At 50.7% G+C, this 27932-nt stretch overlaps 1 protein-coding gene across 2 annotated transcripts; it reads left to right on the forward strand.

Moving 5' to 3' along the window:
- Nucleotides 1-605: 605 nt before the first annotated feature.
- Nucleotides 606-27419, forward strand: SUPT5H (SPT5 homolog, DSIF elongation factor subunit). Of its 2 annotated transcripts, XM_057534482.1 has the most exons (30): nt 606-676; nt 943-1020; nt 5445-5610; nt 9305-9370; nt 9920-9931; nt 10458-10527; nt 10624-10692; nt 10801-10866; nt 11156-11186; nt 12281-12349; nt 15787-16038; nt 17234-17323; nt 17432-17502; nt 19078-19183; nt 19415-19508; nt 19597-19733; nt 20165-20320; nt 20420-20566; nt 21425-21571; nt 21658-21783; nt 22708-22792; nt 23118-23237; nt 23321-23423; nt 23507-23634; nt 23726-23831; nt 24286-24444; nt 24565-24733; nt 24848-25051; nt 26820-26915; nt 27001-27419. In XM_057534482.1, the coding sequence occupies exons 2-30, from the start codon at nt 946-948 to the stop codon at nt 27142-27144; spliced, it is 3264 nt and encodes a 1087-aa protein (XP_057390465.1). In that variant the 5' UTR covers nt 606-676; nt 943-945; the 3' UTR covers nt 27145-27419. The 2 variants fall into 2 exon arrangements, with proteins under 2 accessions (XP_057390465.1, XP_057390466.1); XM_057534483.1 differs by lacking the exon at nt 9920-9931.
- Nucleotides 27420-27932: the final 513 nt, after the last annotated feature.

The raw sequence follows: 27932 nt of genomic DNA on the forward strand, positions 1-27932 counted from the left end.
TGGGAAATTTTAGCAATGTGTTCTAAAAGCTTCGATTATTTTTTCCTCCATCAGGTTAATTTTTCATATCTCTACCTCATACTTGGTTGTCTTTGCCATCTCTCTGACAAATAACTACTACTATGTAAATTCACATTTCAGTCAATTTAGGGAGCTTGCTAAGGAAAACAAGGGCTTTGGGGTTACCTAACTTGGGGAGGAGTCTTAGGTCTGCCACTTTGCAGTTACATAGTTTATTTTTCTGAGCTTCGGTTACCTTGTCTGCAAAGTAGGGGTATCTACCTCCTAGGAATGTTTCAGAGGCTGTGAGATAAGGTCTGATTTATTTGCAAATTTGTTATTATTTGCTAATCCCCTGCTTCCTCACGGCTTGGCAAACTACGTTAGAGATGTGGACTAAGTTCAAGCAAGCACTTATTTCTGGCTAGAAAAGGCCGATCCCAGGGGGTTATAACACTCCGATTTGACCATCCCAAGATGTCAGCTCCATGCTCTACATTAAGACAACTCTGCCACTCTCAAGATGGCGTCCTGGAAGTGCGTCGCCGGGGATGAGCCCCAGAAATCTCGTGTTAGGCGGGGCCTAGTGGTAGGTTCTCGCGAGAGGGCACGTCAATCTCAGTCAGGCGTCGTGTGAACAGCGGCTGGTGCCGAAGGCGGAGGTGGCACCTGAACGGTGAGCGGCTGGGTTGGAGGCCGTGGTGGCAGGCCCGGTCGCCGGGGGCCAAGGAGGTGTAGAGACCGGATTCGGGGACTCGGGAGGTATAGCGGGTGGCGTGTGGGGGGGTGGTCCCCTTTCGGGATCACGGTTGCCGGAACGAGGCTGCCGGAAGTGCGCTGAGGGGATTTTCTTCTCCCCGGGAACCCGAGGGGAAACTGAGGCTCGGGGTGGGGCTCGGAACTGGGGGAAGCGCTGAGGCCGCCGTCTTTTCCTGCGAGCAGAAGATGTCGGACAGCGAAGACAGCAACTTCTCCGAGGAGGAGGACAGCGAGCGCAGCAGTGACGGCGAGGAGGCCGAGGTCTGTGGCTGGGACGCTGGGGGAGGCATTGCGCCTGGGGACGGGACCAGGGCAGAACGGCCCATGTGGGAGCTTAGCGGGGATCAGAAGGAGCTCTGGCCTCTGGGAGCTTCCAGGTTGTCGGGAGAGACAGGGAAGTAGGCAAGCCCAAGTCAAGCAGAGGCTCAGGTGCTGGAGGCCCGGGATGTTCCAGGTACAGTGAGATAACAAGTGATGTGTTTGAAGGACTTGGCATACAGTAAGAACTTACTATTAGTTTTTATTTTTAGGTGTGCTCAGTCATTCCAGAAATATACTTCTAGTGTCTACTACATGCTAGAAACACTTCTTTACCCTTGGGCTACACCAGTAGACAAAACAGATTTTTAGAATCTTTCTTTGCTCTGGTGAAGGTAAACAAACATAACTGAGAAGTAAATCATTTAGTTAGCTAGAAGGCACTCTGGAGAAAAGTAGAGTAGAGAAGGGGAATAGGGAGTGCTGGTTGCACTTTGAGTAGGGTGATCATGGTGAGTCTGGGAGAGTGACATTTGGAAAAAGATTTGTGAGGTGAGTGAGTGAGGCATGTCATGTGGAAGAAGGGTGTTCCAGTAATGGGGAACTGCAAGTGCAAAGTTGGGAGCATGTCTGTGGTGTTCAAAAAGTAACAAGAAGTTCGGTTTGGCTGGATCAGAGTGAGTGCAACATAGAAGTAACAGGAGCCAGATCTTGTCGAATCTTAAAGGCTGTGGTGAGGAATTTGTGCTTAACTGAGTGAGGTGAAGCCATGAGAAGGTTTTGAGCAAAGGAAGCATGTGATCTAATATTTTGAAAGGATCACTTTAGCTTCAACCCAAAAGGGTCTGTTGAATGTCACTGTTTTAGGAACCAAATAAACATTTCCTGGGACATACCTGATTTCAATATTATTTTATTAGCTATTAGCCTGTTTTATTTATTTCTCATTTACTCATTTGTTGAACAGGTAAATGTTTGAGCATCTATTGCTATGTTCCAGATACTTCCTAGGTGTTGGAGAGAGTGGAGCAAGGCAAATTTCTGCCTTCACAGAGTTTACACTTAGGCAACAATTACAGACAAACAAAGAGATGGCAGTATGATTATAGAAACGTTAACTTATTGCTTAAGTTAGTTGCCAACACCTGTAGAAATTTCATGTAAAAATCAAGCTTTCTTGCTTTTCTGGGACAATGGGAGGAGCCAGCAACCTGAGTGACACCCACAGCAGCCCTTTTCTCAAGAAGTGGCACCCCCTCTTTAAAGCTGGGAATTCTCTCCAGTTCCCGGAATATATTAATTGCCATTTGTCATCATGCAGATTTAAGAAAAGGAAAGATTTCATAAACCTGTGTTCTGGAAAACATCAGGTAGGTGAAGAGTGCCATAGGTTTCCCTTGAGCTGCCCTACTGATTTACGTTTCCTGTTTGCCCTCTGCAGGCATTTGATTGTCAATCCTTGTTGTGTCCTTTGGGGAGTCCTCAGCTTGCCATGGTGGGAATGGGACAAGAGGGAAGATGACACGAAGGGCCTTTACTTGAAGCTGTCTCACTGAGTCCTTGGTCTCTGACTCATGGCTTCAAGACACTTTGCTTGTGGTTAAAGCCTGGTGGTAATGAGCCCCTCATGAGCTCTCTGTCTTGAGGTGGAGGTAGTTTTATAAGCAGATGGTTACTCCAGGGGATGCTGAGGACGGACTGTGTAAGAGCGCGTTCAAGCCCTGAGGTAACGTAGAGATAGTAGTGAGAGCTATCTCCTCAGAGGATGCGGAGCCAGGTTTGGAAAGAAGACTGCTGGGACTGAGCCAGGGAGATGATGACAAGGTTCCTAGAAGTCAGGCTGTGGTCCTCTTGTAGTTTGAGTTGTTAAAGTAAGGGACGTTGTGGGCTAGTCAGGATTCTGTATTAAGCAAATAGAATTGACCCTTGAACACGACGGATTTGAACTGCTTGGGTCTGCTTATATGTGGACTTTTTTTTCAATAGTAAATTGTACTGCATGATCCAAGATTGGTTGAATCCTGAGATGCAGAACCGTGGATACGGAGGAACCTTGTATTCGGAGGGCTGGCCATAAGTTATGTGTGGATTTTTGACTACCCAGGGGGTTGAAGCCCCTAACCCCCATGTTATTCAAGGGTCAGCCTTATTTTTTTAAAGTCATTTTCTGTTCCCAGCCCCAGGCTGGGTGGTGTGTTAGGGACCCAGCAATGCCTGAGCTAGCATGGGCCTTTCACTTAGGGAGCTAGCTCTCGGTGGTCAGGGCTGTGATGGAGGAAGCCCAGAGAGTTGTGAGCCCAGAGAACATGCCTGACTTTCCCTGGTGGGGAGGGGGCAGGCATCACTTCCTGGGCATCGCTTCCTGGAAGAGAGGGTATTTTGATTGAAGTATGAACAAGAGGCAGAAGAGAAAGGCTTTTTATGTTGAGGACCAGGATGGATGATGGACAGTGCTATGAGAGCATGCTGTAAGTGGTTCGGTGTGGCCGGAACCTAGCATTTAGGAGGGGGAGCCCAGCGAGGCGGGGTGAGAGGGAGAGGCAGAGGGCACAGCGTGCACTCCCAGGCCAGGCTGCTGGGGAGCTGCTTCTTTACCTGAGGGCAGCGGAGAGCCGTGGCTGTGTTTTAAGCAGGGGACCAAATGATCATATTCGTGTTTTTTTGTTTTGTTTTGTTTTGGTTTTGTCTGTTCTTGTTTTTTGGCCTCATGGTGCGGCATGTGGGATCTTAGTTCCCTGACCTGGGATTGAACCCGTGCCCCCCTGCAGAAGTGTGGAGTCTTAACCGCTGGACCGCCAAGGAAGTCCCCCAGATTCGTGCTTTAGGTCATAGTTTCCCAAGAGTGTAGGATGTTTTCCAGGTGGGGAGTAATGAGAAGTGCTTTTAGGTGGAATAAGAATAAGACCTGAAGCCACATTGACTCATTTAGTGAGAAAGTTATTTTCTTTTTAGTTGCACACCCTGTCTTTTAATTGGGTCATGGAGAAAGTTTCACTTTAGTGCTACTGTGTCTTGAACACCTTTCTGAAATTTGCTAGTCTCTGTGTTTGGCAGGGAGAACAGGCCTTAGACTTAGCCTGCAGCAGGTAACAATATCATGTTGGGACTTAGTAACATTGTTTTCATTGTTTTGCTTTTATCATTACGGTTACTTTCTGTTTATAACTAGCTAACCTTTAAAGAGTTAACTTCTGAAACATTTCAAAACAAGTTTGCCTCGGATGTAAAAATTTTAGTGAATTTAAAGAAAATATTAGATAAATGGGTTGTACCGATGTGGACATGGCAAGAAGTCTTGAAGTTAATGAGGGAAGGGTTGAAGTTTGGGGAACACTGTTTTGTGTGGATCATTTCCTTTTGTGGTTTGTATGAAAAAGAGGGATTGGAGGCCAAGAGACAACAAAGAACCTGGGGCAAGGATTCAGATTTAGAGGGCAGTGTTCTAGCCTAGGCTAGGGGCTGTGCAGATGGGGAAGAAGGGACGGATTGTAAGAGATGATGCTCAAAAAGCAGAAAGGTCAAGAATTTGGTACCTGATGGGAGCTAGAGGAGGCAAGCACAGGTCTAGGGGAAGACACAGAGGCCAGTTTGGGGTATGGTGGTTGTGAAGGGCTCAGAGGACATCTGAGGAAGGTATCCAGGAGGCTGCTGGCACATGAGGGTCTCTAGTTCTGGAAAAAAGTAGGGGACTGGAGACAGATGGGATGTCATCTACAGAGACAGTAAGTGAGATCGTGGAAGGTAAAATGGCCAGGAAGAGAGTGCATGGAGGGAGAAGGAAAGTTGGCCCTTGGTTGAACCCTGGTGATTGAAGCCAGTATTTGAGAGGTGAGCACAGTAAAGGGAGCCTGCAGAGGAGCAGGCGGAGAGGTTGGAGAAAAGCCAGGAGAGTGCGATGTGGCAGACACCAAGGGAAGAGCGTTTCCCTACATAGAGAGTGGTCGGTGGTGTGAGCGGTCTTATAGGTAAGGACCAGAGCATGTCCATAGAATTAGCTGTGAGAGGCGGTCAGCGGCCTTGGCAGCAGTGTAGACTGGAAACAGATATGGGAGTCGTTGTCACAGAGATGCCCACCACAGCCAAGGGGGTGGATGAGATGGCCCGGGGTAGTTGTAGCACGGACAGAGACAAGAGCCAAGGACCAGACCTAATGCAGTGATAACATTGAAAGGCTCAGTGGAGGCTAGCAAGGAGATCTAGTTGGGGGTGGGGTCAGCTCCCAGATATTGGTTGGGTGGATGGCGGTGCTGTCACTGAGATAGGATGGCTACCAGGGAGGCCTGGCCAGGGTGGAAGGGCATGTATGCAGAGCAGAGGGGGCTGTGATCGTCCAGGCAGAGCTGAGGTCAGATTTAGGGGTGGAGAGCATGGTGTCTGGATTTGGGGGGTTCAGTACACTGGTGCCCCAACCCTACCTGACCCTGCAGGTAGAGGAGGAGCGGCGGAGTGCAGCAGGTAGTGAGAAGGAGGAAGAGCCTGAGGAAGAAGAGGAGGAGGAAGAGGAGGAGGAATATGATGAGGAAGAGGAGGAGGAAGATGATGACCGGCCCCCCAAGAAACCCCGCCACGGCGGCTTCATTCTGGATGAGGCTGGTATGTGACAGGGCTGGCGAATGCTGAGCAGAGGCTGGACTTCCACCTTCAGTTCTATTTCTCCAATGTACTTTTTTTTTTTTTAATTTATTTTTATTTTTGGCTGTGTTGGGTCTTCGTTTCTGTGCGAGGGCTTTCTCTAGTTGTGGCAAGCGGGGGCCACTCTTCATCGCTGTGCGCGGGCCTCTCACTATCGCGGCCTCTCTTGTTGCGGAGCACAGGCTCCAGACGCGCAGGCTCAGTAATTGTGGCTCACGGGCCTAGTTGCTCCGCGGCATGTGGGGTCTTCCCAGACCAGGGCTCGAACCTGTGTCCCCTGCAGTGGCAGGCAGATTCTCAACCACTGCGCCACCAGGGAAGCCCTCCAATGTACTTTTTAAACATTTTCTTTTGGTAAATGTCAGACACACGATTGTAGGGTAGTTTACGGAGCCCCTGTGTGCCATCACCTAGCATCAGTAGTGAACAGCTCAGTGCTGCGCCTGTTTTGCTTATTCCTTCTCACTCCCACCCACCACTGGATGATGTTGAAGCCAATCCCAAATACATAATTTAACCCCAAAATATTTCATATGTATTCCTATAAGATAGATCCTTTTAAAACCCAGTTACAATGCCATTATCCTCCTTGAAAAAACTACTAATCGTGAAAAGTTCAGATGATCTAGAAGTAGGCAGCTGGACAGGGTAGTGGAGGCTGACAGATGCAGGTCCCTTCTGGCCTCGCTCTGCTCTTTTCTCCATGTGGCCCTGGGCAAGTTGCTGCCTGTCTGTCTGAGCCTCTTCTCCCCCTTGTACAGGGGGACAGGCAGTTCTGCCTACTTCAGCAGGGATATTTTGGGGATTTGGGGGACTATGCATGTAAAGCACGTCAAGCTGATGGCAGCCCAAAGTGTAATGCCCAGCCTGCAGTAGGCCCTCAGAAAACAGGGTTATTATTTATGTTACAAAGACCCACAATGTATCTGCTGTTCTGTAACTGCTTTTCTGTTCAATGCTTGTGGAGGTAGATATAACATAGATAGTTTAGGTTAAATGAGTTAATTCTTGAAAGTTTTCTGAACATTTGGCAGGTACTCAGTAAATTTTAGCTGCTCTCATCATCATCATCATCATCATTGTTGAAATATCTGTTTTTTCCAATGGCTGCACATTGTTCCATTCTGTGATGTGCTTTATGGAACCAGTCTCTTGTGGGACGTTGATGTTGTTTGTAATTTTCAGTAGTATAAGCAGTACTGCCGTGAACATCTTCATATAACATTTAGACTCACATATGCAAGTTATTACCTAGATCAGGCGTTCTTAATCTTTTTTGTACCGTGACCCCTTTTGGAGTCTGGTGAAACCTATGGAAGTGTGATTCCGTGACCCTCCTCAGAATCACGTTCTGAAATGCATTAAAAAAATACATAGGATTCCAAAGAAAACAATTATATTGAAATACAGTATCTAAATATTAAAAGAACATTGTGATGTATGTGCTTCTTTTTTAGCACATTGAAATAACAAGATTTAGTGGAGGATCTGTTAAGAATCTAATTTTGAAGTAACACTGATTGTGAGTAATATTTTGAGGTATCTATAGCTGTACTGTGCTATGAAAATATCAGATTTCATGGCTAATACTACTGTGGTTTGTTGCCATTGCACATAATTGATGTAAATATAAATTTCACTTAGAGATTAGTGAAAATGAAGATGTAGTTTTTTCATCTAACACAGATGTGGCAGATTTTTTACATGGTAAATCCCTGTAAGTCAAATTGCTGGACAAAGGGGATGCATATGTTTTTAAAGCTTTTTGATATCTTTGGCCAAATATCAGCTCCTGAAAAAGTCACACTACTTGATACTCCCACCATCCATACATGAGAGTGCTTGTTTCCCACACGCAGGTAAAGAGGAGCGACTTGGAACACCACCCTTCATTTTCTTGGGACCTTCTTACCTGAGAGGAAACCAGGGAACAGAGGGGCAGGAGATGCTCTAGGTGTTCCTGGTTCTCAGAGAGCTTCGGCCCTTTTCTGAAAGGCTGAGAGGGAGGGAGTCCTTGCTTAGAGAGAAAGTCTTAGACAGCAGATGGGCTCAGATCAAGAGAATGGATAACGTGCCATGTGACAAAGATATGGGCCACTAGGGACACCCACTTGGTGCTGGTGGGAGTGACATTCAGCACTGCCTGTGGCGGTGCCCATTAACATCTACCACACCAGGACCCTAGATCCAGCAATTCCCTTTTAGGAGTTCACCCCACAGGTACATAAGGATACAAGAACAAAGACACTTGCTGCAATCCTGTTTGCAGTTGCAAATGTTTGGTGACTTAGATGTCCATCGATGATAAGGGCTTGGTATAATGAACTATAGGACAGATAATGAGGCGTGTGCTGCTATGGAAGAGCTCCAAGCTACTAGTATTGCTTTAAGAAAGAGGGTGGGATAGATCAGTGTGTTAAAAAATTGTGTGGAAGGGGACTTCCTTGGTGGCACAGTGGGTAAGAATCCACCTGCCAATGCAGGGGACACGGGTTCGATCCCCGGTCCGGGAAGATCCCACATGCTGCGGAGCAACTAAGCCCGTGCGCCACAACTACTGAGCCTGCGCTGCAGAGCCCGCGAGCCACAACTACTGAGACCGCGTGCCACGACTACTGAAGCCCACGCGCCTAGAGCCCGTGCTCTGCAACAAGAGAAGCCACTGCAGTGAGAAGCACGCAACCACAACAAAGAGTAGCCCCCGCTCACCACAACTAGAGAAAGCCCGTGTGTAGCAACAAAGACCCAATGCAGCTAAAAATAAATAAATAAATAATAAATAAGTTTATAGAAAAAAAAATTGTGTGAAGGGAAATAGTGGTGGGCGATTTATATGCATTTCTTATATAAGGTCAGATTATCTCTAGACTAGAAGCTGGTCACATCTGAGAAAGGGGACTGAAAGGGGTTAGAAATGGGAGGGAGACTCACTGTACACTTACATCCTCTGTACACTTGGATTTTTTCGTTGTGTGTTGTTTCAGTTTTTAGTGTAATATTCGATACATACAAAAGAGTATATGTAATGTAGGGGAGAGGTTAAGCGCATGGACCCTGGAGCCAGACTGCCTCTCAGGTATCAGCTGAGAGTCTTTAGGCAAGTTAGGTGACCTCTCTGGGTCTCAGAGCCCTTACTGTAAAATTAGAACAATGGTGGTACCTCCCTTAGGGTTGCCAGGATGATTCAATGGGGAATTTGGGAAGTACTCAGAGGAGGGCAGGGCACACAGTACGCTCTCAATAAGGGTTGGCTGTTACAAATGTAAGCTAATAATAAAACCAACAAACCACAAACCCTATCTTTAAAAAAACAAACAAATTAAAAAAATCTATATACCAATTTTCCCTTCCCTTGATAGTTGGGAGGGAACTTTTCTGCTTGCTTATTTTTATCTTATTTTTAAAATGGATCTGTGGGTGGTAGGGGGAGGGATGACTTTTAGAGTCAGGCGGATCTGCACATTAGACCTGACCCTGCTACTTGAAGCAGTTCTGAGGCTTTGGGTGAGAGCCTCACCTGTCCGAGCCTCAGTGTCCTGACCTGTGAGGTGGGGATTTGTAGTGCCTGTTGCCCAGAGATGTTTCCTGGGAGCTGTTGTCATGCGGTCATCTTTCCCCTGGATGCCCCCCTGACCACCTGGTGTTCCCGTTTCAGATGTGGACGATGAGTATGAGGATGAGGACCAGTGGGAGGATGGAGCAGAGGACATCCTGGAGAAAGGTGTGTGTGGGCCCCACCTCCGGGAGACACTGGGGGTGTGGCCGAGAGGGTCTTGAGAGCCCATCCCCACCCCCCATGCCCTGAACCACCCCAACCCACACCCTCCTCACCTTGCTTCTTTCTGTCGTTGCCAGAGAGGCCAGCTCCGCACCCTTTTCCTTTTAGGCCCATGAGTTGGGGGGATGTGGGCTGTGGGGAGAGGACTCTGGGCTCCTAGGGCCCCAGTGAATCCCTTCTGGGGGCTGTGGGGGTGGGACAGGCTCTATCCCAAGATACCCCCCACTTCCTGGGCCAGTGCCACCCCTTCCCTGTTATTTTCCGTTTTGTGCGCCTCATACATTTCGGCTTCTCCCCCCACCACCTGGTGCCTGGCCTTTACTTTTGATTTTCAACCTTCTTGTGTCCCTCCCTTCCCCTTCCCCCAACCCATTGGTTGATTTCGCTGCTATAATTTTGCTCATACTTTGTCTGCCCTCGCCCACCACCACCACCACCACCACCACCACCACCACCACCACCACCACCACCACCTCCTCTTCCTCCAAGTAGAAGAGATTGAAGGTAAGAACCTGAAAAGTGTGGTTCCCCGACCCTCCTCCCATATCCTGACATATCCTCCTTCCTGCCTGTGGCACCCTCCCTCACCCCTGACCCCTCCCTGGCCCCGGGGGCTCTGACTCACGTAGGGTCCAGAGGCAGGGGGTCTGGGGCCAGGTCTCCAGCAGTTGTTGGCCTGGGAAAGCGTGTATGTGTTTATGTGTGCGTGTATGTGTGAGTGTGAGCGTTGCCGGTAGCAGGGTGAAGGGGTGGGGGGGCTGGGACGGAGTTCAGGATGTGCTTAGTCAGTGGCGATGAGATGGGGAACAGCTGGATGTCCCCAACTGCTGGGCCCCATCCCCAAGGAGGACACTGAGAAGCAGGATGCTGAGTAGGCCAGAATAGGAAGGTGAGGGTTAGGGGCTTCCTCAGTGAGGTGTCTGCTGCCCCAGGACCCACCTCTGACCCCCTTAACCCCCACTGCTTTCTCCAGGCCCCTGCTTGCTCTTCATCTCCCCTTACTCACCCCATCTGCCCATTTTTTTTGCAGCCTCCAATATTGACAATGTTGTCTTGGATGAAGACCGTTCCGGGGCTCGCCGCCTGCAAAACCTCTGGAGGTAAGCAGTGAGGGGAAAGGGAGGTTTGGGGGCAGGTCAGCCCACCCTCCTCTCCTCAACCTTCAATTCTTGTTTACTTTCCCCCTCACACCCCAGGGACCAGCGAGAAGAAGAACTGGGCGAGTATTACATGAAGAAATACGCAAAGTCATCTGTGGGAGAGACGTAAGGGTGTGGGCTGGGCTGATGGGAGGCTGGGAGCAGGTGGTTCCTTTCTGAGAAGGGTCGGGGTCTGACAGACCCCTTCCTTCCTGATGGCCCTTCTCTCTCCAGGGTGTATGGAGGATCCGATGAGCTCTCAGATGACATCACCCAGCAGCAGCTGCTCCCGGGAGTCAAGTAAGGGGGTGGGACAGGAGGGCCGAGGTGGGAACTTTTACTGGGGTGATATGCCCACACGGCTCACTCCCTGAAATAAGTCAGGTCACAGTGTCACACAGACAGAGTGGTGGATGGTGGGGAAAGAGGGGAGGGGCAGATTGGCACTTTTCTCCTTCTCTCTGCTTATGGATGGAAGGATGGAGAAGGGAGAGGGTGTGGAGGGAGAGGAAGAAGGATGGGTGTGGTGATTTGCATGTTTCATGGTGAGACAGTTTCACTAAAAGGCTTGCTTTTCCTCTCCTGTCAGGGATCCCAATCTGTGGACTGTCAAATGTAAGGTGTGTGCTCTGGCCTCATGGCCTGGGGGAGGCAGGGGAATGGGAGAGGCGGCCTCGTTGGGGGGAACTCGCCTTCTGTCTTTCCTGGGTCTCCTTGATCTGTCAGTCTCTTCCTTCTGTCTGCCTCTACATCCTTCTCTCTCCCCGCCCCCCACCCTCCTCCTCTCCTCCCCTCTCCCTCCCTCCCTCCCTCAGTGTCTCCTCCCTGTTTTTCTTGCTGGCTATTACTCTTGCTCTGTAATCTCTCCACCTCTCTTGCTCCTCTCTCTCTCCTACTTTATCTTTTTTTTGGCCACGCCACGTAGCTTGCAGGATCTTAGTTCCTCAACCAGGGATCGAACCCAGGCCCCTGGCAGTGAGAGCGCCAAGTCCAACCACTGGACTGCCAGGGAATTCCCGCTGTCTTACTTTATCTTTTTTGACTGATGATTCTTTCTTTCTTTCTTTTCTTCATTGAGGTATAGTTGGCTTACAATATTATGTAAATTTCAGGTGTACAACATAGTGATTCACAATATTTTAAACATACTTCATTTATAGTTATTAGAAAATATTGGCTATGTCCCCTGTGTTGTACAATATATTCTTTTTTTTTTTTTTTTACAATCAGATGTTTTTTTTGTTTTTTGTTTTTTTATTTATTTTATTTTTATTGATGGCTGTGTTGGGTCTTCGTTTCTGTGCGAGGGCCTTCTCCAGCCGCGGCAAGCGGGGGCCACTCTTCACCGCGGCGCGCGGGCCTCCCACCATCGCGGCCCCTCCCGCTGCGGAGCACAGGCTCCAGACGCGCAGGCCCAGCAATTGTGGCTCATGGGCCCAGCCGCTCCGCGGCATGTGGGATCCCCCCAGACCAGGGCCTGAACCCGTGTCCCCCGCACTGGCAGGCAGATTCCCAACCACTGCGCCACCAGGGAAGCCCCAATATATTCTTAAAGCTTTATTTTATTTTATACATAGTAGTTTGTACCTCTTAATCCCCTACCCTTTTCTTGCCCTCCCCCGACTCTGTCTTTCTTGCTACTGTCTCCTGCCCCCTTTTCTATGTCCTGTTTTCCATCTTGTCATTTCTCTTAAGTCTGCCTTTCTTCTTCCAGATTGGGGAGGAACGGGCCACAGCCATTTCCTTGATGCGCAAGTTCATTGCCTACCAGTTCACAGACACGGTAAGTCGGGTAGGCAGGCAGCTTGTGGGTGAGAGACAGGTAAAGCCCAGAGTGAGGGACAGTACAGGTTCAGGGGTACCAGGTACCCCTTGCGCTGAGCAGCACTGCCTGTTAGGTGAGCTGCTTCAGCTAGAAAATGACCACTTTCTGGATCAAAGTGTTCTTCATGCCTGACAGAGGTACTGTCTTCATTCTCTCTGCATTTCTGGCAGGATTCCCCAGCCTCTGCACCCCTCTGGAAGTCAGCCATCTAGCTCCCTGAGCCTTTTCTGCCTGAGAACGAGTTCTGCCTGTTCACCAACCCTGGTGGGCAGCTGTCACCCTCTTACTATTTGGTTGGGAGTCCTACCATAGGGCAGTATGGCTAAGTGCATCACAGAACAGGCCTTTTGGGAGGAGAATTCCTTCCTTCTCTCTTTCACTCAGTTATCAAAATCTGCTGAGCCCCTCCTCTGGGCTGGTCCCGGCATTGGGAGATACTGAGGATACAGCCGTGACCATGCCAGAGCTGGTCCCTGCCCCTTAAGGGCTCATTCACACACAACACACAAAACATGAAGTAATGCCACCTGCGTGCAAGGCAGCAGATGCTGCATAGGGCACAGATCTTTCTTTAAACTCCTGGGTTTTGAATCCTGCCCCTGCTGCTTCCTTGCTGTGTGACCTCTATCAAGCCGCTTCCCCTTGTTGCACCCCTTGCTTGCCCCTCTGCATCATTAGGATTAAGTATCTTTGAATATGTCCAACCCTTAACTGGGACTTGTTCTGCAGCTTGTGTTCAGTAAATGTAATTATGTCATAGGCATAATTGTTAGTTTTGGAACCAGGACGTGCTGGTTGGTAACTTTCTCACTGAGTATGATTTGTGTTAGGCTGAGTGCATAGCTTTTACCTGCCGAAACAGTGGGTGTGTGTCAGTGGGACCAAATGGACAGTTGCAGGATTTGCAAATCATGATTTTGAATGTGCTCAAACTTCTACCCTGTGCCCTGGGCAAGATTCTAGTGACCCCATTTGAGATGGGACTGAAGTGGTACATGCATATCATGAAAGCCAAAATCTCTCCATACCCAAGTCCCATTTTTCAGAAGTAATTACTGTTGGTTTGTGTGTCTTTCTAGACCGTCTTCTCTGCATATTGAAAAATAGGTATTTAAAAAAAATAAAATGGTATTATATACATATCATTCTGCAGAGAGCCTTTTGTCAATACCATAGTCATCTTTCCATGACAGTAAACATAAGGTTGTTTCCATTTTTCACTATCACAACGAATACAGAAACAAACTAGGTGCTTTTTAAAAAATTGAAATATAATTCACATACTGTATGAAAACATGTTGCTGGATTTGGTCTTCTATTTCATTAAAGATTTTCGCATCTATGTTTATAAGGGATGTTGGTCTGTAGTTTTCTTATGATGTCTTTGTCTGGTTTTGGTATCAGGGTAATAATGGATTCATAGGACTAATTGGGAATGTTCCCCCCTCTTCTATTTTTTAGAAGAGTTTGTGAAGGAGTGGTATTAATTTTTTAGATGTTTGGTAGATTTCACCAGTGAAGCCGTCTAATCCTGGGCTTTGGGGGTGTGTGTGTGTGTGAGAGAGAGAGTGTGTGTGTGTGTGTGTGTGTGTGTGTGTGTGTGTATGTTTTTTGCTTATTCAATATCTTTACCTCGTATAGGTCTATTCACATTTTCTATTTCTTTTTGAGTCAGTTGTAGTAATTTATGTCTTTCTACAGAAAAATTTATTTCCTTTAGGTTATCTAATTTATTGGCATGCAGTTATTCATAGTATGCCTTAAAATTCTGTAAGTTTGGTTGGTAGTAATGTCCTTTCTTTCATTCCTGATTTTGGTAATTTGAGTTTTTTCTTTTTTTTCTTGGTCAGTCTGGCTAAAGGTTTGTCAAATTTGTTGATCTTTTCAAAGAACCAACTTTTGGTTTTGATGGTCTTCTCTATTGTTTTTCTAACCTCTATTTTACTTATTTCCACTCTGATCTTTATTATTTCTTCCTTCTGCTTGTTTTGGGATTAATTTCCTTTTTCTCTTCTAGTTTCTTAAGGTGGAAGGTTAGGTTATTGATTTGAAAAAAAATTTTTTTTAAGTTGGTGTTTACAGCTGTAAATTTACCTCTAAGCATGGCTTTCTCTGCATCCCATAAATTTAGTATGTTGTGTTTCTGTTTTCATCATCTCAAAATATTTTAAAATTTCCCTTACGATTTCTTCTTTGACCCACTGGTTACTTAGAAGTGTGTTCCGCATATTTGTGAACCTTGTAAATTTCCTTTGATTTCTGACTTCATTCTGTGTGGTTGAAGAATATATTATACTTGATATGATTTCAGTCCTTTTACATTTGAGACTTGTGTTGTGGCCTAACATATGGTTTATCCTGGAGAGTGTTCAGTGTGACCCTGAGAATTCCACTGCTGTTTGACAGTGTTCTAGCTATAGATGTCTGTTAAGTCTTGTTGGTTTGTGGAGTTGCTCAAGTGTTCTATTTTCTTGTTGATCTTCTAATTGTTCTATCCATTGTTGAAGGTGGGGTATTGTAGTCTCCAATTATTATTGGTGAATTACCAATTTCTCTCTTCATTACTGTTGGGTTTTGCTTCCTATATTTTGAGGCTCTGTTGTTAGGTTCATATATATTTATAATTCTTATATCTTCTTGATGGATTGAACTTTTTATCATTATTAAATGTCCTCTGTCTCTGGTAATAATTTTTGTCTTTAAGTCTGCTCTGCTGTTAGTATAGTCACCTCCAGCTCTCTTTGGTTCTAGTTGCTTTTTCCACAGAACATATGTTGGATATCTTTCTGTGTCACTACATATAGATCCATCTCATTGTTTTTTTAAGTACTACATTGTATTTCATGGTACAGGCAGACCTCGGAGATACTGGTTCCAGACCCTCACAATAAAGTGAATATCATAGTAAAGCAAGTCACATGAATTTTTTTTGTTCCCCACTGCAAGCAACAGTTATATTTACACTATACTGTATTCTATTAAGTGTGTCATAGCATTATGTCTAAAAAAAACAATGTACATACCTTAACTAAAAAGTAATTGCTTTTGGGAAAATGGCACCGATAGACTTGCTCCCTGCAGGACTGTCACAAACCTTCAGTTGTAAAAAACACAATAGCTACAAAATGCTATAAAGCCAGAGAGCAGTAAAACGAGTTATGTCTGTATGGTTATTCCATAACTTAATAAGTCCCTGTTTGGGGGCATTTAAAAATTTCCAGTCTTGTTTGTTTTCTATGCTAAATGGCTCTACAGTGAATATCCCTGTGTTGGGGTCATTGCACAAACATGTTGCTGTGGGATAAATTCCTAGAAGAGAGACTGCTGAGGTGGCGGTCATTCCTGGTACCAGCAGTCGTGTCTCACTGTCTCTTTTCACTGGCTCGGCCCTCCAGCCCCTGCAGATTAAGTCGGTAGTGGCACCAGAGCATGTGAAGGGCTACATCTACGTGGAGGCCTACAAGCAGACCCATGTGAAGCAGGCCATCGAGGGCGTGGGCAACCTGCGGCTTGGCTACTGGAACCAGCAGATGGTACCCATCAAGGAGATGACAGATGTGCTCAAAGTGGTGAAGGAGGTGGCCAACCTGAAACCAAAATCCTGGGTCCGCCTCAAGCGGGGCATCTATAAGGACGACATCGCTCAGGTGCCCGGGGCTGGGCTGGGGTGGGGCGGCCGAGGAGGCCAGGGCTCTCTGTTCTGTCCTCCCCTCCTTTCTCTTTGTCCTTTCCAGCCCCCTGACTAGTGCAGAGAGCAGAACCCCACTCGGATCAGGTGAAGCAGAGTCTGGACTTTGTTGCGAGCACACAGGAAACGGATGACCATCTTCTGTGCATGTTCTATGCGTGTTGAGTAAAGATCTGAAGGTGGTGAGGGAGTGAGCCACGTGGAGTTCTCGGGGAAGGGGTGTGGCAGAAGGCAGCCCATGAGCTAGGACCGTCACTGGCCGAAGCAGAGTGAGTGAGGGTGAGAGTGGCAGGAGATGAGCTCAGGGAGGCAATGGGGCCTGTGGCTCATCCTAGAGCTTTGGCTTTTACTGGAGTCAGATGGGAGGGTTCTAAGGGACACAGCGTGGCTTGGATTTTTATAGGATTACGCTGCTGACTGCATTGGGACTAGACCACTGGTTCTCAAGCAGGGGTACCCCCAGGGGACATTGCACAATGAATGGAGACATTTCTGGTTGTTTCACCTGGGGAGGGAGTTGAGTCTGATATCTAGGGGCTAGAAGCCAGGGGTGCTGCTAACATCTGTCAAGGCGCGGGACGGCCGCCACAACAAAGGCTTACCCGGATGAGAAACCCTGCAATACACTGGATGGGCCACAGGAGCAGGGAGACCAGTGAGGAGACTGCTGCCACAGCCTAGGTGGCAGGTGATGGTAGGACAGGACTGAGGCTGCAGTAGTAGAGGAGCGGGGAGAGGTCAGAATTTTTGAAGGCAGAGCTGACCGGTTTGCTACCAGGTTGGATATGGGTGTAAGAGGAAAAAAGGAGTGAAGAATGCCTCCCACGTTGTGTGCCTGAGCAGAAGGAAGGATGGAGAGGGACAAGATGGGGAGAGGAGTGGGTTTGGGGCGATCAGGAGGTTAGTTGCAGTTATGCTGGGTGTGCGGGACCTTCTAGACATCCAGGTGGAGATGTCAAGATGGCAGTGGATACTCAGTTTCAGAATGGAGGGAAGACAGGCTAGAGAGTGAATTTGGGGGACTTGTCAACGGTTTCATTTCTTCCCCATAACCCTCTGTCCCTTGCCCTTCCTGGCATCTCCTTTCCCTTCCTGTGTCCGGGGTCAGGAGGGGAGGGCTGGGCCCCTGCTGACCACCTGTCTGGCCTTCTCAGGTGGATTATGTGGAGCCCAGCCAAAACACCATCTCCCTGAAGATGATCCCGCGCATCGACTACGACCGCATCAAGGCCCGCATGAGCTTGGTATCGTGGGGACGTGCTGCCGGTGGGGAGAGGGGGTGCTTGATACCCCTGCTGGTGGCCAAGCCCTCGTCCCTCACCCTTCCTACTCATGCCCCTTTTCCTACACAGAAAGACTGGTTTGCCAAAAGGAAGAAGTTTAAGCGGCCTCCACAGAGGCTGTTTGATGCAGAAAAGATCAGGTGAGTGTCCTTGGGCTGGGCCAGGCCGGGTGCCCAGAGCTGTGGTGTAGGATGTGCCTTTGCAGGTTCCCCGACAGGGCTGGGCTCCCGGAGCCATCCGTAGTTTGTGAGTGGTTAGCTGGGCCGTGTAGCCTTAGCCACGTTATTTAACATCCTTGTGCCTTGGTTTCCTCTGCTGCAAAGATTATAATAGTAAGCTCCGCTTCCTAGGATTGTATTGAGACTCAAATGATTTAATATGCGTGTGTACCCAGAACAACACTTGACACCTAGTAAGTGTGATTAATGGTGTCACATATTGAAATGAGATTTATTGACACATCAGGCTTTATAAAGTCTCTTACCCTCATCTCCTGATGCCTGGACACCTCAGTTGTGGGTACAGAGCCCCTTCCACTCAGGGTGTCTCCCTCCCCCTCCCCGCTGGATAGAACATTGGAGCAGCCCAGGGTTTCCAGTGTTCCAGGGCTGCCGGGGGCTCCAGCGGGAGGGCAGGAGAGGAGGAGGTGGAGAAACAAGAGCCAGTGACACTTTTCCTCTGGTCCTGTTCCGGAAACGCATCATGAGTAGCCAGTTTTTCATTCTGTTAAAGGCTGGACTGTAGAATGAGCCCTTTGATTTGCCAGGCTGGGCTAATACCTCCCGGCCAGGCCAGATTAATACTTCACATGCCTGAATTGGACTCATTTACACCACTGGTCTCCACCCGTCTGGACATCCCCTGCTGAGCACAAACTAGAGTGACCCTTCCCTGCCCTCCAGTAGCCGGTCTGACGCAGTGCCCAGACATGCGCAGCTGAGCAGTCTCGCCTCTTGCCAAATGTACCATGTGAATGAGAAGATGATTGAGCAATTGGCAGGAGGAGCTCAGCCTGCTCCCCAACGCTCCCTTTTTGAGAGTGGGGCAGGCTTTCCCTCCCCGCTCTAGAAGCATGGGGCAGGAACTAAGGTCCCCCTGTCCCACATGCAGGGCCAGTAGAGTTAAGCACAGGCTTGGGAGTCCCGCCCCCCTGCATCTGAATCTTGACTCTCAGACTCAAGGTCTCGGCCATGTTGGCCATGTGGTGTGCCCTCCCTGAGCCTCATTCTCTCATTTCCCTGGAAACAAGGCTCATACTACTGATGTCATGGGCTTTGGGGAGGAGTCAGTGAGGTCATATGTGTCTGTGAGTGTTAACTGTTAGCAGTGTCTGATACTTTGTCTAGCTAGTACTCACCGAGTGCCTGCTGTGTGCCAGGCCCTAGTATAGGGGAAATAGTGAATAAAAGATGCTAAGTTCCCCCCTTCTGGAGCTGCCATTCTAGTTAGGAAAATGGGTCAAACTTGCTGTAGTGGAAAATAAAGCAGGGACGGGGGGGCAGCAGGGTGCAAGAAGGTGGGTGCTGTGCGCCCTTCCGTTGAGGCGGGGCCTTCGGGCTTTGTGAGAGGTCACTCTCGCCAAGGGATGTGTATTGGGAGGGGATCGCTCAGGCATCCTGTGTCCTTTTCCCCTTTTGCCAGCAGAGGAGACTGAGGTACAGCAAGATTCTCCCTTAACCTCCCTTTCCAATGTTCTCTCCCCCACAAACTCCCAGGTCCCTGGGGGGTGACGTTGCCTCTGATGGTGACTTCCTCATCTTCGAGGGGAACCGTTACAGCCGGAAGGGCTTTCTGTTCAAGAGCTTTGCCATGTCTGCTGTGGTGAGGGTCCCAGAGGGGGTCGTGCTAATGGCGGTGGGAAGCGGGGAGGCCAAGCTTTCTCCCTCCTGCAGTCCAGGCCCCAGAGCAGTGGGTTATCTGGGCTTGTCTTGGATCCTCAAGTTAGGAGTATCCCCAGGGGATTAATCTCACCATCTCTCCAGTCCGCTCAGCTGGGCTGTGACGCTGACTTTCATCCACTTCCTTCTCTTCCTCTTGTCTCTTGGGGCTCAGATCACAGAGGGTGTGAAGCCCACACTCTCTGAGCTGGAGAAATTTGAGGACCAGCCAGAGGGCATCGACCTCGAGGTGGTGACTGAAAGCACAGGTATTTGGTCCCGGTCAGTAACCCAGGTCAAGGAGGGGGCGGCCCATGGTGAGCAGCCCTCAAGTTAGCCCTGTGCCTCCCCCCGCAGGGAAGGAGCGGGAACACAACTTCCAGCCTGGGGACAACGTGGAGGTGTGTGAGGGTGAGCTCATCAACCTGCAGGGCAAGATCCTCAGCGTGGATGGCAACAAGATCACCATCATGCCCAAGCACGAGGACCTCAAGGTGGGTACCATGCTGCCTGTATGTACGTGGTGGGTTGAGGGCATGACGAAACCGTGGAGTAATCTTGAGGTCACTGGTTTTAGTTTGCTTAGGGGTGGTTGTGTCTGAGGCTTGTCTAGGCCCAGCATGGTGTGTCTGGGGTGAGGCTGTCTCCAGGTGGGTCTGAGGAGGTGTCTAGTCTGGTGTCATATGTCCTGGGGACAGGCTGTCTCTGTGCAGGGTAAAGGTTGTCCAGGCTGATATCCTGAGTCTCCGGGGTAGGCTGAGGTTGGTCCAGGTGGCCTGGGGTAGTCTGTGGTTGGGGGTGTGAGCCTGGAGTGGGTTTTGGCCAGGGTCTTTCTGAGACTACGAGTGGAATCTGAAGATGGGTAGACAGGTGGGTTGTGGTGACTTGCCCTGACTTGCTCGTTGTCCTCACACCCAATCCCTAGGACATGCTGGAGTTCCCGGCCCAGGAACTTCGGAAGTACTTCAAGATGGGGGACCACGTGAAGGTGATTGCCGGCCGGTTCGAGGGCGACACAGGCCTCATTGTGCGGGTGGAGGAGAACTTCGTCATCCTCTTCTCTGACCTCACCATGCACGAGGTAGCTAGCGGAAGGCTGGGAGCGGGGTGGGTGTGCCAGGAGGAGACCGAGGCCGATGAGCCACGTGGACCCTGCTTCACCCTTTCCCATCTCCCACAGCTGAAGGTGCTCCCCCGGGACCTGCAGCTCTGCTCGGAGACGGCATCAGGTGTGGATGTCGGGGGCCAGCATGAATGGGGGGAGCTGGTGCAGCTGGACCCCCAGACCGTGGGTGTCATCGTGCGACTGGAGCGGGAGACCTTCCAGGTGTGTGTGCTGCACACAGAGGCAGGCTTACTTTAGGGGCTTCCTCTCCCTCCAGCTCCTCATCCTGGGAGGTGGCCGAGCATGGTGGCTAAGATCCCAGACTGCTCAGGGTTGCAGACCTGGCTCTGTCACCCATGGCCGGCTGTGTGATATCAGGCAAGTGCGTGTCATTTACCCTCTCTGTGCCTCAGTATCACGCCCTGTAAAAAGAAGATAGCAGTAGCACATACTTCGTTAGTTGTGACTGAATCCGTGATACCAGATATGTACCCAGGCATTCGGTGCTTTCTCAAGGGCTGGGTGCTGCCGGTGCCTTCCTCCCCTTCACCGTGCGTGTGGGAGCCACAGAGCGTAAATGCTTAGGACACTGGGCTCTGGATTCACAGCTCTGTTGCTCTGTGCTGTATGACCCTGGGCTAGTAACTTACCCTCTCTGGGCCTGAGATTTCTCCTCTGTAAAATGGGAATTGAGACAGCATCCATCTCAGAGGGAAATTTTGAGGCCTCAGTGAAATCTTGTGTGAAGAATTGAGCATGGGTCTGGCACAGAGTGATGGGTAGACATTAGCTATTATGTTAACATCTGTTCCTCTGCTCATCTCTCAGGTCCCTGATGCTCAGTTGCCATGGAGGCGCCTCCCAGAGGGTGTTGTGGAATGACTGGGGACATTTTCGGTTGACCCAGTGCCTGGGGGGTGGTTCCCTGACATTACCTGCCCCAGAGTCAGGGAGTCTAGACGCCCTGCAGAGCTTGGGACAGTCTCCTACAGGAAGAATCATCCCACTGTAGGGGAGCCCTGCTCCCCATCACCCCTTTCTACTCTCATCTCCTCAGTATCCCCTTCCCTCCCTCCATAGGTGCTGAACATGTATGGGAAGGTGGTGACTGTCAGGCACCAGGCTGTGACCCGGAAGAAGGACAACCGCTTTGCCGTGGCCCTGGACTCAGAGCAGAACAACATCCATGTGAAAGACATTGTCAAGGTCATTGATGGCCCCCACTCAGTGAGTATAAGCTCCTGCCCGTCTGTCACCTCTGAAAGAGTTGGGGTGGGACATGGCCACGAGAGTGACTGTCCTTCCCCATCCAGGGCCGGGAGGGCGAGATTCGCCATCTCTTCCGCAGCTTCGCCTTCCTGCATTGCAAGAAACTGGTAGAGAACGGGGGCATGTTTGTCTGCAAGACCCGCCATCTGGTGCTGGCAGGGGGCTCGAAGGTGAGGCAGGCATGGTGGCACCCTGTCTGTTGGCTACCTGACTCGGCTCTCTGACCTACCCTGGCCCCAGGAGTGACAAGAATGGGCTTGTGGAGGATTAGGAGGGCAGGTGTCAGTGTCAGGTCCTTGGCAGAGTATGGAAAAAAAGGGTTATTGGGATACTGAGCTATTTACCAAATCATTTGTTCATTCAGTTTTATTGTGCACCTGTTAGGTGCTTGACACTGGAGGTACGGCAGTGAACAAGACAGAAACATCTCTGCCCTTCTAGTGCTGCTGCTCTGGAGATGAACAGATAAATAAATACATGCATAGTACAGCTGGGGCTGACGGCAAGACTATGAAGAAAAATAAAACGGGATAAGGAGATAGAGAATGATGGGGTCTGCTGCTTTACATAGAGGAGGTTAAGGAAAGACTCACCTCCTTGAGGAGGTGGCATTTGAGCAGAGACCTGAAGGAAGGGTCACAGAGCCATCTGAATGTCTCAGGGGAAAGCAAAGTTCCTGAGGTGGGATTTGTAGGGAAGTTGTACAGAACCAGGTATCAGAAAGGAAATCAAACCTGGGATCTGGGGAGCTGGGACCAGGAGATGGTTTTCTCAGGCCCTGCAGGTGGAATGCTGAATTCCCATGGCTTGCAGTTTCTGTGTCACTGGGGGTTTAAATTCCTGACTACTACATTTTAGTCTCACTCCTTGCCCAAGGGAGGCCTGGGCCTCTTGACTGACAGGCCCACAATGGCATAGGGGTGACTGTTTTCCCAAAGGGAAATTGAGGCATTGTGACCAGAAGGAGGGAGGCATGGCTGCTGGGCAGGTTCAAGCAGGAACTGTTCCCAGATGGCAGCAGGCAGTGTGGTACAGGGGCTGGGAGCCTGTCACCCAGGCCCTGCCTTCCAGTTCACTTCTTGCCCTTTCCCCAGCCGCGAGATGTGACCAACTTCACAGTAGGTGGCTTTGCCCCTATGAGCCCCCGGATCAGCAGCCCCATGCACCCCAGTGCTGGAGGTGAGGGGAATTTGGGGTGGGGATATGTCTGGGGGGTGGAAGAGAGAGGCTGTTGAGCCCACACTCACTGAGTGTCTGCTCTGGGCTGGCCCGACCATGATGGGGCTCACAGCCCAGGGGAGACCCGACCCCCCCACCACAGTGCAGCCCAGGGTGGTTAGGGCTGTGATGGGAAAGCCCAGGGCTGTGGTGGGGGGCCCCCAGAGGAGCCTCCTAACCCAAGGGTGGAGGGAGTCAGGGGAAGAGGGGGCTGGAGGGTACCCTGGCTGTGGGCACAGCACATGAGAGGATGGCCCCGGGGACTCGTGACAGTCTTCTTCCCCAGGTCAGCGTGGTGGCTTTGGCAGCCCGGGCGGCGGCAGTGGCGGCATGAGCAGGGGCCGGGGACGGAGAGACAACGAGCTCATCGGCCAGACTGTGCGCATCTCCCAGGGGCCTTACAAAGGTGACCTGCGAGGCCATGTGGAGGCCTGGGGAGGGGCACGGTGAAGGAGAGCCACCTGGCCTGACCTCCTGCCTCCCCACCAGGCTACATTGGCGTGGTAAAAGATGCCACGGAGTCCACAGCCCGTGTGGAGCTGCACTCCACCTGCCAGACCATCTCAGTGGACCGTCAACGCCTCACCACGGTGTACGGGCCAGGGCAGGGCTGGGAGGGAGGTTGTTGGGTGGTGCAAGGGCCCTACTCACCCCACTTGTTCTCTGTGTCTACAGGGGCTCACGGCGCCCAGGCGGCATGACCTCGACCTATGGGCGGACACCCATGTATGGCTCCCAGACGCCCATGTATGGCTCTGGCTCCCGCACGCCCATGTACGGCTCTCAGACGCCTCTCCAGGATGGTGAGCACTCCCAGGGGACAGGGATGAGGGGCAATGTGGGGGGATCTGGAGCCAGGACAGAACTGATGGACACACATCTCTCCCGTTCCAGGTAGTCGCACCCCGCATTACGGCTCTCAGACGCCCCTGCATGATGGCAGCCGCACTCCTGCCCAGAGTGGGGCCTGGGACCCCAACAATCCTAACACACCATCACGGTGAGGGCCAGGAGCTGGGGGCTGGGGCAGGGTTCCCTGAGCCACTGGGTGTGTGTGCCCATGTGCGTGAATGGGTCTGCTGTGTTTCTGTGGGATGGACGGGTCTGTGTAGTCCACCCTGAGTTCTCTGCTCCCAGCCCCAGGCTGGTCATGTGAAGGGGTAGGCAAGGCTGGGGCTGGGGGCAAAGTAATCTCTCCAGCTCCCATCATAGTAGCATGCTGTGGTCAAGACCTGGGCTTGGAGACAAATTGTGTGATCTTGGTCATGTGACTTTGGGCAGCCTCATCTCTATTTCCCAAGTCTCCTCACCTGTGAAATGGAGGCCCCTGGATGGGGCTGTTTGTGAGGATGAAGTTGCCTTGGTTTTGCCTGGTGTTCAGTGCTGTTCTGGAAGCATTTGCTATATCATTGCGATCACCACAGTCATTCTCAACAGACGTCTCTCCCCAACAGGGCTGAGGAAGAATATGAGTACGCGTTCGATGATGAGCCGACCCCATCCCCACAGGCCTATGGGGGCACCCCCAATCCCCAAACACCTGGCTACCCAGACCCCTCATCCCCGCAGGTCAACCCGCAGTACAACCCGCAGACGCCAGGGACACCAGCCATGTGAGTCCACTGGGGCTAGCCCTTATCAACCGCTGCCCAAACCCTCCCCACTGCCACCACCTCCTTCTCTCCCCTTCTAACGCCCCCAACTAATGCCCCTCTTTCTCCTTGTCTCTGCAGGTACAACACAGATCAGTTCTCCCCCTATGCAGCCCCCTCCCCGCAAGGCTCCTACCAGCCCAGCCCCAGCCCCCAGAGCTACCACCAGGTGGCGCCAAGCCCAGCAGGCTACCAGAACACCCATTCCCCAGCCAGCTACCACCCCACCCCCTCGCCCATGGCCTATCAGGTACTGCTCACTTGGCATGCCCTTGAGGGTGGTGGGCTAGGATGGGCCTTGGGCCTATAGGGACAACCAGGCCAAATAACCCGTTCCCAATGACCCCATCCCTTTTCCCTACAGGCCAGCCCCAGCCCGAGCCCTGTTGGCTATAGTCCGATGACACCTGGAGCTCCCTCCCCTGGTGGCTACAACCCGCACACACCAGGCTCAGGCATTGAGCAGAACTCCAGCGACTGGGTGACCACTGACATCCAGGTGAAGGTGCGGGACACCTACCTGGATACCCAAGTGGTGGGGCAGACAGGCGTCATCCGCAGTGTCACGGTAAGTGGGGCCCAGGCTGGTGGACGGGCGGGCATCCCTTGCTTTGGGGTCCCCAGTCTCTCTGGTTACTGTTTTCTGTTTTCTTTGTAACTGGCTATCCCCATTTTCCAGTACTCATTTATAGCTGGAAAAATAGATGTGGAAAGGTTTGGCATGTAAGCTCTACAGGGCAGGGACTTCTGCATTTTGTGCTCATGGCTGGGCCCCCACCGGCCTGGGACAGTGACTGGCAGCCAGGAGTGTGGTTACTTTTTGACACTCATCTGAGATCAGTTCAGTAACATGGACTAAGTGCTCCTCTGTGCCAGGCTTCGGCTTAGCGCCGGGCACCCACGCCCCCGGGAGTTCCCAGCTCCAGCTCTGCTGGCCTCTCTCCATTCTTCTCAGTCACTGAATTCTCTGCAGCCTCAGGGCCTTTGCTTATTACTTTCCTCTGTCTAGAACTCTCTTCCTGTTATTCTTTGTCTAGTTAACTCCTACTCATCCTTCAAGAAAGCACTTGGGCTGTCTCAGATCTGTCTCTTATGGGTCCATGTAATTCTTTTTCATGTTATCTACCTGCTTAAAAGCTTAAAGTTTACCCTGGTGTGGTTCTTTGATTACCAAGCCTATATTTTCTTCCCAAGTAGGCCCAGTTCCTAGATGAGGGACGACACCTTGTTGGCCCTTCAGTAAATATTAATTGAATTAATTAAACACCAGAGAGGAAGACAGCTCCAGGCCCTACCTTCACAGATTTCACATTCCAGTGGGGGAGACAGACATGTCTCCAGACAGTGACAGCCCAAGTGGCCAGAGCTGGGATATGGGAAGCCCAGAGGGCAAGGGGAGCTATGTGAACCCAGGGGAGGCACCTTATCCAACTTTGGAAGGGATCAGGGAGGGCTTCCGGGAGAAGGTGACATCTGCGCTGAGACCTGAAGAATGAACAGGAGTAAGCCGAGAGAAATGGCCGGGGAAGGGGTTGAGTGTGTTCCAGATAGAGTGCACGTGCAAAGGCCTGGAGGTGAGGGAAAGCCTGGCACATTTGGGGGGTTGAAGTCTCTTCATTGTGGCTGGAACATAAAGATTCAATGGGGAAGGTGAGTGATGAGGCCAGAGGAGTGGTTGGAGCTGGTCACATGCCAGCCTGGGGAACTTGGATTGTGTCTTGAGGGCAGTGGTGGGTGGTGGAGGAATCTAAACAGGGGAGTGGTGGGATCAGATCTGTGGTTTGGAATCAATTCACTATGTTGCTCTGTCATAGTTGGATCAGGGGCTGGGAGCCCAGAGGGAGGTCAGGCTGCACTACAGGGCTGTGGGGAGGAGAGGAAGGAGGGAGGTGGGAGAGACCCTCAGGAGGCTGAATGGACAGGCCTCAGAGCTGGAGGTTGTTGGTGAAGTTGCTGACTAAGACGAGGTCTAGAGCTCTGGCTGGTGCCGGGGACCATGGGGCCATCCTGGAGACGGGGACCCGGGAGGAGGAGCTAGTGGGGGGAAGAAACTGAGGCCAGTTTGGGGCACGATGAGTCAAGAGCCTGAGAAACAGTCTCCCTTTTGGCCTAAGTTAGCTTCATGCTGGTGCTTCCCTTGCTGATCTGATCACCCTGCCCCCATACACCACAGACCCCAGGCCTTGGAACCAGGCCCAGCCTTCACCTTTCCTGCCCCTGTGTCACTTTGGGAAAGTGACTTCTTAGAATAAGCCCTGATCCTATGTCCCCTGAGGGGGGGGTATCAGTCCTGTGTTGGGAGCAGGCCAGGCTGACCAGGCTGTCCCCACCCCCAGGGAGGCATGTGCTCCGTTTACCTGAAGGACAGCGAGAAGGTTGTCAGCATCTCCAGTGAGCACCTGGAGCCCATCACCCCGACCAAGAACAACAAGGTAAGGGACAAAGGGATGTGGGGGCATTGGGCTGCTGCCAAGGACTGTGACCCCATGTGTCGTGTTATCCCCGCCCCCCCCCCAGGTGAAGGTGATCCTGGGTGAGGATCGGGAAGCCACAGGTGTCCTGCTGAGCATTGATGGCGAGGATGGCATAGTCCGCATGGACCTGGATGAACAGCTCAAGATCCTCAACCTCCGCTTCCTGGGGAAGCTCCTGGAGGCCTGAGGCAGGCAGGGTGGACTTTGGCAGATGAATTTGGCAGATGGAGAGTGTCCCTCCTTCCTTCCCTGGCCCTTGGCTCTGACACAGGATCTGGGCCCTGGAGCAGGGCTAGCCGGGTTGATGAGGATTTATTTTCCTTTCTGGGTTCCTGTTTCCCTCCCTGATATTCATGGGAATCAGAGTAGAGTCGACAGGGAGGGTCCCCACCTTCTTGTACTCTACCTTCCCCAGCTTTCTTTTGTGTTACGGTCTTTCAATAAAAAGCTGTTTGGTCAAAAGTCGTGTGTGTGTGTGTGTGGTCAAAAGTCGTGTGTGTGTGTGTTCTGGTTTGTAAGTGGGGTCATTTGCAGACCCCACTTACTTCCATGCTGTGTGGTCTTAGGCAAATAACAGTCCTACAAAAGCCTGTTTCCCCATCTAGAAAATGATACTCCCTTCCCCAGAGGGCTGTTGAACGTATAAGACATTGGAAAGAGATTATTAGAACAGAGCCTGCTATGTGATTGACAAAGTTACATCTTACTCCTGCTTGAGTTACGTTAAGCGAAAATCAGTGAGTATCCCTCAGGAAACCTAAATTCCTCCTTTAGTGCAGGTTACAGCATTTGATAGTCTTTTCTCTTGAGCCCACATAGCAGTGACACCAGAATTGCTGTAGCTTGTCTAAGGGCGTGGGGATGGGGAGCAGTGTGGAGAGTGGGCTTAGTACTTGACCTTCCTTCACTTTCCTCATTTGATATTCACATGTCTCTTTACAAATGTAATATAAACTGTATTATAAAATAGTTCAG

This window comes from Balaenoptera acutorostrata, chromosome 19 (genome assembly GCF_949987535.1).
Source record: "Balaenoptera acutorostrata chromosome 19, mBalAcu1.1, whole genome shotgun sequence".
Lineage (NCBI taxonomy): Eukaryota > Metazoa > Chordata > Mammalia > Artiodactyla > Balaenopteridae > Balaenoptera > Balaenoptera acutorostrata.

What these genes read in the sequence shown, in the direction of transcription:
- SUPT5H (XM_057534482.1), top strand. Translation starts at nt 946, where the DNA reads ATGTCGGACAGCGAAGACAGCAACTTCTCCGAGGAGGAGGACAGCGAG. An exon ending in CTGACCTCACCATGCACGAG is followed by an intron (nt 20,321 to 20,419) that starts GTAGCTAGCGGA and finishes CATCTCCCACAG; the next exon opens with CTGAAGGTGCTCCCCCGGGA. An exon ending in CCTCGCCCATGGCCTATCAG is followed by an intron (nt 24,734 to 24,847) that starts GTACTGCTCACT and finishes TTTTCCCTACAG; the next exon opens with GCCAGCCCCAGCCCGAGCCC.